We start from the raw sequence: 14,337 nt of genomic DNA, 5'->3' as shown, positions 1-14,337 counted from the left end.
CAGTGTAAAATTAAATAATACTAATAAAAAAAAGTATTAGCAGGAAGTCCCAAAAGTATATTTTATTTAAAACTCTGAATTCTGAGTGTTTGCATACACAGCTCAAGTTGTGAATATCGTACAAATAATTTAAAGTTCTCAAACTATGAGAATTTTATGAAGTGCTGAAGTGGTCTGAAATGACCACCATTCTAACTTTCAGTCACCTGATGAGAACTTTGTGAACTCTTTGTGAACTCGTTCATTTGAACAAGTGAATAAAAAATAGAAATAATTACCCCAGAAAGTCCCAGAAATATGACTTGAATAGAAGTTAGTTAGTTATTAACAATTAATTGATAAACTTTTAAAATATTTTGAGCACTGATGCCGTCAGCATAGGCCTCTTACATTGTTTGCAGGTAGGCCTACATTTAATTTCATTCCGTTTTCGATGGCAAACGCAAAACGGCGCCAAAACAACCACCGGTGGACAAAAAGAGTATTACATGTGTACTGTTAAGACTCGCCATAGAGAATGAATGGGGGAAATTGCGGAGGTTTTAGTTTGACGATGTTGTACTCCCATGCGGGCCGGATGCTATATACTACGGACATGTTTTGGGGGGCCATCCAAAATGTGGTGGCGGGCTGTATCCGGCCTGCGGGCCGTAGTTTGGGGACCACTGTTTTAGATATAACAATTAAAGCAACCCAAGCTGCCTAATTATGACCACCGCTAGCGAAGCTAGCGAAGCGGTCATATAGGGATTGTCAAAGTTTTTTTTTTCCCCCCGTCATCTACTTCCTGAATTTTTGGTCAACGATACCAGGGACACCGAACCACCGGGGCACATGAAATTTGGTGGGTATGTAGCACCACTAGACTTTTACGGAAAAATTTTGTTTCACCCCCCCGGTAAAAAATGAAAATGCAATATTATTCTGAAAGTCAATATTATTGCAATATTGCATTGCAAAATGCAATATTATTCTAATCGCCCCTATCTTCAGTTAAGATGTTCAGAACTGCACCAAATTTTATGTGTATGATTGACCTGGCATTCTCTGGGGGTATGCCAAGTTTCGTAGAATTTCATCCATGGGGGGGTCTAAAAAATTAGGTTGTGTGTACATTTAGTGACTGTACACTCATTGGCCTGTAGATGGCGGTGCACACATATACACATGCACACACACCCAGGCACCCACATATTATCGGTATTAGAACGGCCGATACATAATTACAAAATAAGTAGGATTGAAAGAAAGCCAAAATAAATATTCATCATCATCATCATGGCAGCATTTCCAGTATTGGCGATAAGTAGTCGTTTGTCCACTTGATGGCGCATCGTTGCAGTGAGACGTAATTTTGTTGGAAGTTAAAAGTGGGTTGGAAAAACAATGGACGCTTCCTACAAGGACTGTAGTTTACCGCAGAGAACGTCTAATAAGGATAGGACGATGTTCACATGAAATGTAATTCCCATATAAATCTGAGGATGTTTATCGGACATGCTTGGTTTTTACTGCAGGTACGTTAATCTTATAATATCAATAAGGACCTAGGTAATGTTACCGTTAGCGTTGGTTGAGTGATGGAGGCCAATTTGATTGATTGCATTTGTAGAAAACTATAAATGCGGTTATACCAAGCAAATTGATAGCAGCACTTTATTGTATCTTTCGACTGTCATTTGTTGCACGTGCTACAAAAATCATTCTGTGCAATGGAAGATTTACCAACGTTACACCGGTCTGATACAGTTTTGCCTATACATGCGTGAGACTGTGACGCCTGTTTATTTGTTTTAAGTGCGTGCAGGGTGTGAGAGGGGAATCGATGTGCTTTGATTCCAGCTTGGTAGTTGTAGTCTGTGAAATTAAAAAGCATGTGTGTGTGAAGTATCCAAACAATGACACCTTCATTTCATTATGGCTGCTTTAGCAACACACCTTAAGCTACTGTGTAGTGGGTCCCATTTAGAAGTGGCTACTTCATTCGCGCTTTCCTTGACTCATGGAGCTGCGTGAATTTTATTACAACAGCCTGATCTGCCCGCTATTTATTTTTTTGATTTCTTAAAAGATTGAGCTTGGTCTGGTGAAAGCCAGACTAGCCATGGACCTCAGTTACACAATGCAAGGGAACATGAATCAGCTTATATTTGCACGAACAATAACGGACAACAGCTCTTCAACTTTGGCCCGTTAAAATGTGTATGAACAGTCTAGCGACGCATTTCATCAAGGCCTATTTGGACATGTCAGTTATTTGCACCACTGGTTAGATGTAAAACAGCATTTCGTTTCAGACTACTGTTACTTAATTTGTGCATTGACAATAAAGTATCACATGAACTAAAGATGACTAAAATCTTATGTAGAAGAAGAAACATTCACAAAAAATCCATCCATCCAAAAATGACCTTTGTTTTTGATAGCTGTTGAAAACGGCATGGAACTGACAGAGATATTTTTGTTTATAAATAAATAAATAAATAAATAAATAAATAAATAAATAAATAAATAAATAACATTATGCTGATACCTTTTGCTTTTCCCAAATACAATGTAGCCTACAGGTATAAGTGACCTTTCATCAATCCAGTTGCAATGGATGAACTGTGATGAACTGCCCTACTTGTGATTGTTTAGAGATTTTAAAGGTTTTATAACAATGCTACATCTTCTTTGGCTATTCTACAATCTATTCACCTTTTCAGCACCAGTAGGCTACTTTCTGTGCAGCCGCACACACACACTCAGGCATGCCAAACAAGCATACACAAAAGTTTCAAGAGTGGGGGATGGAGTAAAATATGGAGACAAATTGAAGTGTGATTTATTTTCGCGGAACGGATGTACAGGACTGAGCGGCGGTCATATTTTGTACCGCTATGCAGTACATCTAGTTGTAACTGTTGTTCCATTCATAGCCAATCATTTAGCAAAATTGCGATTTGTAGTTCCATTTAGACGCACTGGTAATCCATATTTTGTAATCCTGAAACATTTGTCTGGATCAGGGTGATCCAATCCAAAATATCTTTGAAAATACTCGCATAAAAGATGGATTACCTGATGCTGCACTGTAAAACAGGGGATTTCAAAATCCAGAGCATTCTGATCCAGATTACACTTGTTGAACAAGTGGGCCCTGAGCATATTAATGCACAAAGTTATAACTAGCACTACTACACACAAATGTGTATTAGATAAAGTCTGCCAAAAAGCAAACCCAAATGCTCTTTTGTGCTGCATCAACACTATGCATCGAAGTTGGAGTAGGAGTTCGCTGGAGTCATCTACAACAGTTTTCATTGTGTGTGCTTCATGGAACCCTGCTGGCTCTGTGTAGGCCAGTGTGAGTATAAGGAATGTGTCATAGCCCAATAGGGTTATTTTATTTATAGTGGAAATCCTTTGTTCTTTTTATGGTCCTGACGTGCTTGCTACACAAGCCAAGCCAACATCCTCCACCTCCTCAGCCTACGTTCAAGCAATAAGTTACCAATTGGTAGCTCAGCTTCCAGTGTGACAAAAATGCACAACTCCATTAACAGTGTGAGGTGCCATGTGCCTAGGGATTCTGCACTGTTAGACACTGACATTTCAAGTAATACTTTAACCTCTTATGCCTTACTTTTTGATTTATAATAAACACATCACTTCTCATAGTCTTAGACTAGTCTAACGGTAAAAGGTTACAATGTTTAACAAAAGCCATCATGTTTTAACAAATAGACTTTTGTCCAGAATTTAACAGTATTTTAAATGTCAGCCCCTATGAATGCACTTCTTATTCATTACAAATACCTGCACTGAGTGGAGCAGTGGGAGGACAACAGAAGACTCAGCAGGTCTTGTGTTCTTTGAGGTGTAGGATTTCCACCTCATCCAGAACAGAGCAATTGAATGATTTCTAAATACATTTCCATGGCTCCGGGAGCAGGAGTATATAACTATACTCCACTAAATTACTAAATACAGGACATTTGAACTTCAGTTTGCTTTTATAGCATGATAAGTTTTAGTTTCAGCAGCCTTCCCAGGTTCATTGTGCTTGTCCTCACAAATAGTATAACTAGATGTACCGGTACAAAATATGACCGCCGCCCAGTCCAGCACATTTTTTCCACAAAAATAAATCACGCTGAAAGGCCTATATGATTCTAACTGTCTCACTAAATTGCATTATCCACACTCAATTCTCACTGGTATCTGCTAGACAACAAGCACCAAAACATGATTAGTTCATAGATTTCACATGTAAAATTAATTTTATACAACCCCACCTCCATCTTGCCTGTTTATAATTCTAAGAAAATTCTTGAATTGTGTGTGCATGTGTGCATGTACATGTTTATGTTATGTGTGTGTGTGTGTGTGTGTGTGTGTGTGTGTGTGTGTGTGTGTGTGTGCTTGTGTGTGTGCCTACGTATGTGCCTGTGCATGCATGCGTACATATGTCTACTGTGTGAGTATGTGTCATACGTATGATTACTGTGAATGTATGTGTGTGTGTGTGTATCTGTTTGTGCACATGTGTGCACATGAAATGGGTTAACATGACCCCTGGAGGCAAACATACGGGAAAAAATGGTCATCCTAGGCCCTACAGTTCTTAAGATATTCACAGAGAACTGTGTCTGCCCTACCCTCCTTTCAGGGGGTCCAGTCCAGCGGGGGGGCTACAGATCAAAACGAAAAACGACGGTTCCATGCTATCCATGTGTGGTTACATGCCCACCAAGTTTTGTGTACCCAGGTCTTTCAGTGTCCCGGGAATCCTTGTTGGTCTACGTCACTAAATGTACACATAAATTATTTTATTGTAAGGCCCCCCATGAACGAAAGTACACAAAACTTGGCATGCATTCGGAGGGTGTCATAATGATCCTACACTTTTAATTTTGTGCAGTTTTGACCTTGTCAGCCAGAGATATTGTGATGAAAACACCTAATTTTTTTGCTTTTTAATTTTTTTAACTAGGTGGCGCTATACATGAAATAAGTGGTAATGGGATGGGTTGACATGCCCCTTAAGACCAACATACATAAAAAGGTGGACCTCCTAGGCCCTACGGTTCTCGAGATATTTACAGAAAACTGTCTCCGGCCACCTACAGGCCAGTTGGTGTATAGTAACATAAATTAATTTATTGTGTGGCCCCCTATGAACGGAATTCCACAAAACTTGGCGTGCATACAGAGGGTGTCATAATGATCCTACACTTCCAATTTCGTGCAGTTTTGACTATGTTAGGTCACAGATACCTCCGATTACAACACCTCATTTTTACTTTTTGTGTTTAACTAGGTGGCTTTATACATGAAATGAGTGGTTATGGAATGGGTTGACATGGCCCCTTGAGATCAACATACAAAAAAAAATGGTCCTCCTAAACCCTACGGTTCTCGAGATATTCACAGAAAACTGTGTCTGCCCTACCCTCCTTTCGGGGGGTCCAGTCCAGCGGGGGGGGCTACAGATCAAAACGAAAAACGATGGTTCCATGCTATCCATGTGGGGTTACATGCAAAATAAATAATTATAAATAATAAATAAAAAAAAATAAATAAAAAAAAAAAAAATCTGACTAAACCTATATGACCGCCGCTTCGCTGTGCGGTGGTCATAACTAACTTAAAGGGGTTGAGAAAAATAAAGGGCCCAAGAGTCTGTGTTTCTAAACTTTTGACAGTAGTGTTTATAAATATCCAAACATTTCAAAACACTATGTGCATTACCCAGGCAGTATCCCAGAGGGAGGAGGAGGAGGAGGAGGAAGAGAAGTGGAGCTGCAGGCCTAGATCTCACACGACAGCAGACACAGCTGCAAGAGTCATCTAAGTTCAATTGACAACAGTGTGACGCGGCAGTATCCACCCAGTCCTCTGCTCCTCAAAACATCCACACAAGGACTTCCACACACTTCTCGAGATTGCCAATGTCTGACTGCTCACACCCAAACCTCACAAACACTTGTGCACACACACACACACACACACACACACACACACACACACAAACTAACACATCCCCTTGCACAAAGACTCACACTCACATGCATGCAGTCACACACAAGCACACAACACAACATACATCTCTCACGCACACTATTTCTCACACAATCACATGCACATTCACATATTCAATATCTCACATCCCTCTATTTAAAGTGTTAAGTATTCTGATAACCTATACTCCAGAGAACCGCACTGCCATGGAAAGTGTCTGCTAGGTGTTGAAGGAGTTAGTGCTGGATCTATTGTTCATTATGTGGGGCTTTTTTTTAATTACACAAGTTGTCCTGTTCCCCCATACTGACATCCTGTCATCCATCTAGCTTTAGGGAAAAGCTGTTTCCTTCTAAGAGTTCTGTAACTTGTTATTGCTTCTTCGCAATTTCACAGCTGCTCCTGCACGAGGGATAGGACTGCAACACATCCACATGATATGTCTTATTGATGTAGAAAATGAATTTAAAAACAACAGGCGAAAAAAAATACAAAACAAAAGGTGTGCACAAAATAAGCAAATCTAAAAGAAGAGATATGAGTTTCACGGCCTGATTTCTTCTGTTAACAATTACAGGATGTTGGGGCCAGAAAATGTGTTTAATTATATTTAGATGCTCAAACATAAACAAAAACATTTCCTTCTCTCTCTAGGTGTGAATGATAGCAGTAAGTCACACACAAAGACCAGGACTGAGTTTCCCGAAATTGTTGTTGAACAGCCAACCTCCATGGAACCGCACCCCAGGCTGACTTAAAAAAAAATCTTCTTCGGTATTAAAAGAGAGTTGTTATAGCACTGATTTATCAGTCATTTCCAAAATAAAACAAGAATAAAAAGGCAACTTGCCTCCCCAGTTCTTGGGATCTGTTTCAGATTGGGTGGTGGTAGAAGCAAAGGACATATACAGTAGCTGTATAGGGGCAAGTGAATCTCAAACATGTTTTGTGGAAAAAAACATTAAAGCTAGGACTTCCTCATTACACCAGCCAAATGACAAGGATAATGAAGAACAGAGAGAAAACAGACAAATAAATGGTGGTGGGGCGTATACAAGATCCAGTACAGAAGAACCAATGCTAGGCTATCTGTCACTTTTAATGTCACATTACATTACATTACAGTAGTCAGCATAAGGCCTATAATTAGTGTTATCTGGCATATCACACTCAAGTTATAATTCTCCTACTGAGCTTTATCTTTGGTTTCTTTGGTTTAGTTTTGAATGATTAGATTTGGTCTGGTTGATAAAGTTATTACTAACAAGAATCACTGACAAATGTGCAACAGGTCAGATCACCAACCCTTCTAAATCTATCAATCTCCACAAAATATCAGGGACTACACAGGAGTCCAGACTGTTAGCTGACATTTAGCACAAGACATGTGGACAAAACTAGCAATGTCCTGATTTTGCCTCAGGCCCTGAGGGCTTCAGGAACTTCCAGGAACAAACTACCAGATGGAAATAATGTCTAACACCAGGTAGTCCTCTGTGTTGCATGAGTGGATTCGGGTGGAGTGGATTAATGAATAGGCTACATAAAGTTGTGCCTATTTCCTGACTGGATATCCTTTAGCATCATGAGTACCAAGCCAGGTTGAACCAGTCTTCTTTGGATGGTGTGCTGACATGACTGTAATACAGTATGCCGGCGTCCCACTGGAATTGATTACTAATAGGGACACTCCAGGGACGAGTAGCTATGCACACCATCCCGCACTGGGGTAGGGCCAGAGAACGAGTGGTGATGAGACAGAAGTCATTGAACACTTTGTGAGGCACGGAGGTTCCAGAGCCCGGGGTGGTTGAACAGGGAGGCTCATCGATCTCAACCGTCAACATGTCAACCAGACTGACAGCTCCCTCATGGCACACCAGTGTTTAGGCAGACTTTCGCTTCACAATGAACTACATTTAGTAACGTATGGGTCGACTGTTATGCTACTATTTTCATACAAAGGATAGGCTACAGGCCTACTGTTAAATGGGCATTTCATCACTAATAGTCAGGGGGCCAAAACTGATATTAAAACTCTGTCGGACACTTTTTGGTACAAGCATACAACCTATCCAGTATTAATATTTAACCCCTTAACATGTGTTCTAGCCAGGTTGTCAGCTTAGAAAATGTATTTTGTCCATTTTAACCCCATATTCTTATAAGTGGTAAAAGCGGATTTTTTTCCCCAAAGTGCTTTCATTTTCTTCCATGTTACCTACTGTAATTTTGGGCAAATGTGCAATATAATCCAATTTATGTGCAAGCATGATCATTAGGGTGGTTGTCAAGCTGATTTTTTTTTTGTGTGTGTATGACTTTAAGCAATTTCAGGCCAATTTGTTGGTTTCCTGCTCAACATGACATGCCAACACTAAATGTTGAATATCTCCACAACCACAAGGACCATACACATAGAAATGGTATCACATGAAAGCCAACACTCACGGGCTGTCTGCAGAAGTGTCAGAATGAACATGTATTGTACAGTGTAAGAGAACAGAACTAAAACATGAAAAAAACAATCTTCACCTAAAGAGAACCAGTTTTCAAAGTGAATATCAGCTTGGAAACATGACATAGTATCCCAAAACCTCTATCAATCAGTACCCCTATCTATGGGAATGAGTCAAGCCAAGTTTAAAGCTTGTAGGGAGAGACAGTACAATGCTGCACAAGTTGTAGTATGTTTTTCCCCATCCAAGCAGTGACACTCAGGAAGGCAGCCAACAGAAGGCACCCAGGGACCATGTCCATGTGCTCAATCTGAGTCCTAGTCAGGGACACAAAAGAAGAGTTTACCGTTTGGAGAATGAATACATTCCCGATACAAAACATGCATGCATCCAAGGGCATAATATAAATCTAATCTACAAAACAAGAAAAACAATATCATGCCAAATAATCTGAAACAATGTAGTTGCATGTAATGTGGCAAAACTCAATAATAATGATGCGAGTACCTGAGTATTCTTGCACCGAGCTGCACAGGCACATCCACATGCCCCACTACAAAATATTCCACTTTTTTGACATTGCCTGGTACTGCACTGACTTCCACTTTCTTTGCATCCACATATCGTCAGCTCCAAGCACCTGGCCTGTACAGGTTCTTTGGTTAAAAGCTGGGGGACACGCATTCCATCCTTCATGTGCCAATCACAACTGGTTGGTAAGGGCAACTGTGGATGGGTCACTGGTGACTGTTTCCACTGAGTTGGTGGTAAAGTATCCACATTGGCTTTCACTTTCAAAAACAGGGCACAGCGAACATCATGGATTGAAGTGCTGGTTGTTTTTGGATCATACAGTTTGCAGACAAACTGTTCTGCTGAGGATAGAATAGCTGGACTTGGTACTTCATCCTCACCAAAGTTGTGGAGAAGATGAGGGCACTGCTGGAACACTTTTCACGCCATCCTTTTTCCTATTCCAGTGACCTGACTGGTAGTGTCACATCCAGGCAACCCTCCGGTCACAAGTCCGAAGTGCTAACCAGTAGGCCACGGCTGCCCCAAACCTCAACAGAACAGTTTGTCTACAAACTGTATGATCCAAAAACGACCAGCACTTCCATCCATGATGTTCACTGTGCCCTGTTTTGGAAAGTGAAAGCCAATTTGGATACTTTACCACCAACTCAGGATGCCTTGTCTCTGCACCTAATGAGGGCCCACTATCAAACAAAGGTTTGGAAACAGTCACAAGTGACCCATCCACAGTTGCCCTTACCAACCAGTTGTGGTTGGCACATTAAGGATGGAATGCTTGTTCCCCAGCTTTTAACCAAAGAACCTGTACAGGCCAGGTGCTTGGAGCTGACGATATGTGGATGCAAAGAAAGTGGAAGTCAGTGCAGTACCAGGCAATGTCAAAAAAGTGGAATATTTTGTAGTGGGGCATGTGGATGTGCCTGTGCAGCTCGGTGCAAGAATACTCAGGCACTCACATCATTATTATTGAGTTTTGCCACATTATATGCAACTATATAGCCTGACGAGCCAGACCCACATTAAAATGTAGGGTCTGGGTACTCACCATTCGCAGTGCTCAGTCCGAGGGGCGGGATAATTGGTTGTCTTTTGAATTCCCTCTGCACGCAATAGGACAGCGCTATAACGCGTCCTATGCGCTTTCCCACCAGTGGAGCTAGTTGGCTAGTTCAAACTTTTGCCAACTTAAAAAAAGCTTAACTCGTGTCAAGCTGTTCATCAACAGCAAGATCCATCTTCTAGCCCTGGCAGCAAATGTAATTTGATTTCTAGGCTAGCAACTATATTGTTTCAGATTATTTGGCATGATATTGTTTTTCCTGTTTTGTAGATTAGATTTATATTATGCCCTTGGATGCATGCATGGATGTTTTGTATTGGGAAGGTATTCATTATCAAAACAGTAAACTCTTCTTTTGTGTCTCTGACCAGGACTCAGACTGAGCACATGGACATGGTCCCTGGGTGCCTTCTGTTGGCTGCCTACCTAAGAGTCACTGCTTGAATGGGGAAAAACATACCTTTGCCATACGACTATTATATAGTTATTACTACTAACTAGTTACTTACCCCTAACCCTAAAGAAGTGAGAGAGCAGTAATGTTAGGATGGAATTAATAACTATAGTGATATGTTAATTAAATATAATTTGTGTTACAACCTGGTACATTAATGAAGTAAAATAGCACCATAGACCACATCTACAGTTCTACATTTCCGCCTTGACATTAAAGAATTATAACTTGTGCAGTATTGCACTGTCTCTCCCTACAAGCTTTAAACTTGGCTTGACTCATTCCCATAGATAGGGGTACTGATTGATAGAGGTTTTGGGATACTATGTCATGTTTCCAAGCTGATATTCACTTCAAAACTGGTTCTCTTTAGCCTGAGATTTTCATGTTCTAGTTCTGTTATCTCTTACACTGTACAATAAATGTCAATTCTGACACTTCTGCAGACAGCCCATGAGTGTTAGCTTTCATTTGATACCTTTTTTTATGTATATGGTCCTTGTGGTTGTGGAGATATTCAACATTTATTGCTGGCATGTAGTGTTGAGCAGGAAACCGAAAAATTGGCCTGAAATTGCTTGTACAAGTCACACAAAAAAATGTTCAGCTTGACAACCACCCTAATATCTTACCTATGGGTATCTTCTACCTAAAAAAAATAGGGTGACAGCTTGTACCAAAACATGTCCGCAAAAGTCTTAACGGAAGCCCTTTTCAGAATTGGCCCCCTGACGACTATAAACTGAACACCTGATCACCAATTTAAACATAAAACGACTATTGTATAGAAAACGTTCCATTTTAATTTTATTTAAATGACTGCATGAATTCGTTCACAATCTAAAATGTAATGGCAGTGAGCAAGCTGCCACCTGACTAACTTTGAAGTTGGTCAAAAAAACTTTGTGTCGTCGCTATCGCAACATCCCCTGAGATTTCACAGCCAAATGTCACACACAGACAGACCTTAAGGGAGAAAAGATGAGAATTTTTACCTTCTGGTCAACGATGGAGCATGCCATCTCTCGGACGTGCGCGAGGCTGAAGTCACAGGAGTCCAGCATGACGGGCTCGCGGCTCAACCCGATCTGAATTTGGAAGGAGATGCCATTAGATCCCGCAAGGGGACTTGGCGGCCGAATCACCGGAGGAGCACTCATGAAAATCCCCGATAGTCAAAGCAATTGTGACCGGACACTCTTGTCTTTTTAAAGTTAACTGGTCAAACGCGCTAAGACCGCTCCGGACACGTTACGGACAACATCAGAGAAAAAGAACCGCAGAATAGAGTTTCCACTGAATTTCACCGCAAAGCAAAATAGTTATTTGGACACTGAAATACGATGATGGAGCCATAGACGTCAGATATGTTTAATGTTCAGATCTGAGAGACCGCCTCTTGGCCGCTGCCTCGACCACGGAGACGCGGATGATGCGCGAGCCGGGAGGCTGAGCTGAGCGCGCTCTATTCATGTCTGATTCGTCATATAATTGGCTGACCAAAGGTTTAAAAACTTTTCCAACTAAAATGGCTGGCTACGCATATTTTAAAACTGTGAATTTTCTCATTTTAGTTTCTAAACAACAGTTAGCAAACCTGTGAAATCTGAGTGAATCATATCAAGCGCTCTGCTGAATGTTAGACTAGGCTACTGTTACTGAAGAGGGGGGCAGTCATGAGTAGCCTATGACAACCTGTTGTGGCCTATTGTGTGCACTGTACAGTGTCTTTGATGATATTCCACTCTTCAACGTATCATATAGGGCCTATCAAATTATAGCCTAAATGCCTTCATTTTTTATTGGCAGACGAAAGATACAGAGAGACCCTAGCTATTCAATTTCTATATTTTGCAATGAAGTGTTTCGAGTTTAATTATCTAAAACTTTCTTTGCCAAGGAGCTAATCTGAAATTACATTTTGAAGGCTATAATGTAGAGATATCTCAGTTCTCTCATTTTCGAGTGAGTCATCAGCAGCTCTTATAGCGATGTGAGTGGCATTTCGCAAGCAGCGGGCTGAGAGACCAACTGACTGGGTTGGAGAGACTGTGGTTGCTAGGAGAGAGGCCAGTCGCTGCATCTACTCCCACGCGCCAACCTTGTATCCATGAAAGCGCTAGTTCTGAGACATTCAGAGAATTGCAGCACTTGATGTTTTACGAGTGACAGATAAATGCTCACAAAAACAGCCAATGTAAGCCTGCTTCACTCTTGTGTAAATGATTGCTTGCCACTCAATTGCAGCACCAAGAACCAGAACCTGGCAAATTCAGTCAACCGGACATACAGTACAAATGCCACTCTTTGTTGGTTTTGGTCATATTGTATGTGGTCATGCATTAATAAGCATCAGGCTATATAGCTTTAATGGATTTGTGTTACATTTGATTTCAAAGTAATGGTGGGTTGGCATCTTGACAACATAGTGTATATGACACTGCCCTTGTTTATTCAGATCTTGACTGATGTCATGCTTGTTTCTTTCCACCCCATCGTAACTTACTATGGCCCAAACTCCCTTTACTCAGTTAATAATTATGGTTCATGTTCATGTATCTGAGAAGGGTAACAGTGTGGCAGGCACCACTGAGGTGATTTCTTCAGCCAAGTGAATCTGTTGTGTGACTGAGCTATACATCTTGAGAAAATGAAATAGCCTTCATGGTATGGACGCTTGGCACAGTGTTCTTGGACTATGTCAAAGCTAACCAGCATCCCCTGTGAGTGGTAAACCGATCCATTCAAGGCCAAGGGTCACAGGAAGGCCAGTGACACAGGCCACTGAAAGCTTTTTTGGTATAGCAGGTAGTAGACAGCACAATTACTAGCCAAAGATGAAGGCAGAGAGCGGAAGAGTACCCCACACCCCCGTCCCACCTCATTGATTTCTCTCCTTATCTTTTCCCATATCCTTTTATCTTCTGTTAAACTTTTTCTTGCTTGCTCTCATGTTTGGCTGCTATGCTTGAACCCCACACCCAGTTTCTTCTATTTATATCACTCTCTCCCTTGCTACCTCTCTCCATCTTATGCTCTCATACAGTTAATCTTCAGCCTGTATGTGAGGCAACAGGGACAAGACCCTGTGCTTACCAATAATCATGATGCCATTATATAACTTGGAATTTTGAGCAACGGTGGCCAGGCAGTTTCAGCCTAAAACATTCCCCATCGAAAACGGAAACGGAAACCCTTGCCGTCACAGCGATTATGAAAGTAAAGGTGACTAATACACCCATTGAGTCACAGAGGTCCAGCAAGTGCTCGCTGCCTTATACTAGCCAGTATAAATAGTAATGTGCTGCTCTCAATGGTAATATGTATCCATATGCCTAAAAAGTACATGTGTTGAGTCGGCAGCTGCTTTTGAATTCATAGGTCATTCGGTTTAGAACAAGCAACCAACAATAGCAGTTCCTCCTCAGCCTTGTTGTGTAACACTGCAAATATGAAAAGAGCTCAGATGTGTTTTGTTCTGTAAATATAAATATCGACCTTATTCTCAGAGCTCGTCTTCTGCCTACATATAAATGACACAATCATTTACAATACAAAAATTATATAGCATCAGTCTTGCACCAATGCAAAACACAGAGATTCAGTGACCATTCCAGATATGTAACCTTTCAAATGACACTGCATCACTTCATATTTCACTTCATAAAGTCTCCTGTAATGACATGCAATTTCTCCCCACAACAAAGGGAACTAAAATTATTCCGCTCATAAGTCCGTAAAATAGGTCTTTTAAAAAAAAATGTCTAAATTACAGTAAGCTCAAGTCAAAAGATTATCTGTGCATGTCACACAGAAGAGAA

The 14,337-nt window shown here is 40.9% G+C and overlaps 1 protein-coding gene across 3 annotated transcripts in view; it reads right to left on the bottom strand.

Annotated features, from left to right (window-relative positions):
* prkd1 (protein kinase D1) overlaps positions 1-11,931 on the bottom strand; it is a 55,172-nt gene extending 43,241 nt beyond the window's left edge. For all 3 annotated transcript variants that reach the window (XM_048228101.1, XM_048228103.1, XM_048228102.1), the window contains exon 1: positions 11,512-11,931. In XM_048228101.1, the coding sequence (XP_048084058.1) occupies positions 11,512-11,676 (165 nt within the window). In that variant the 5' untranslated portion in view covers positions 11,677-11,931. The remainder of the gene's footprint in view (positions 1-11,511) is intronic.
* Positions 11,932-14,337: the final 2,406 nt, after the last annotated feature.

Source organism: Alosa alosa, chromosome 19, assembly GCF_017589495.1.
Source record: "Alosa alosa isolate M-15738 ecotype Scorff River chromosome 19, AALO_Geno_1.1, whole genome shotgun sequence".
In the NCBI taxonomy this organism is placed as follows: domain Eukaryota; kingdom Metazoa; phylum Chordata; class Actinopteri; order Clupeiformes; family Clupeidae; genus Alosa; species Alosa alosa.
Note: the sequence above shows the minus strand (reverse complement) of the source record. Positions and strands in the feature narration are given on the sequence as shown.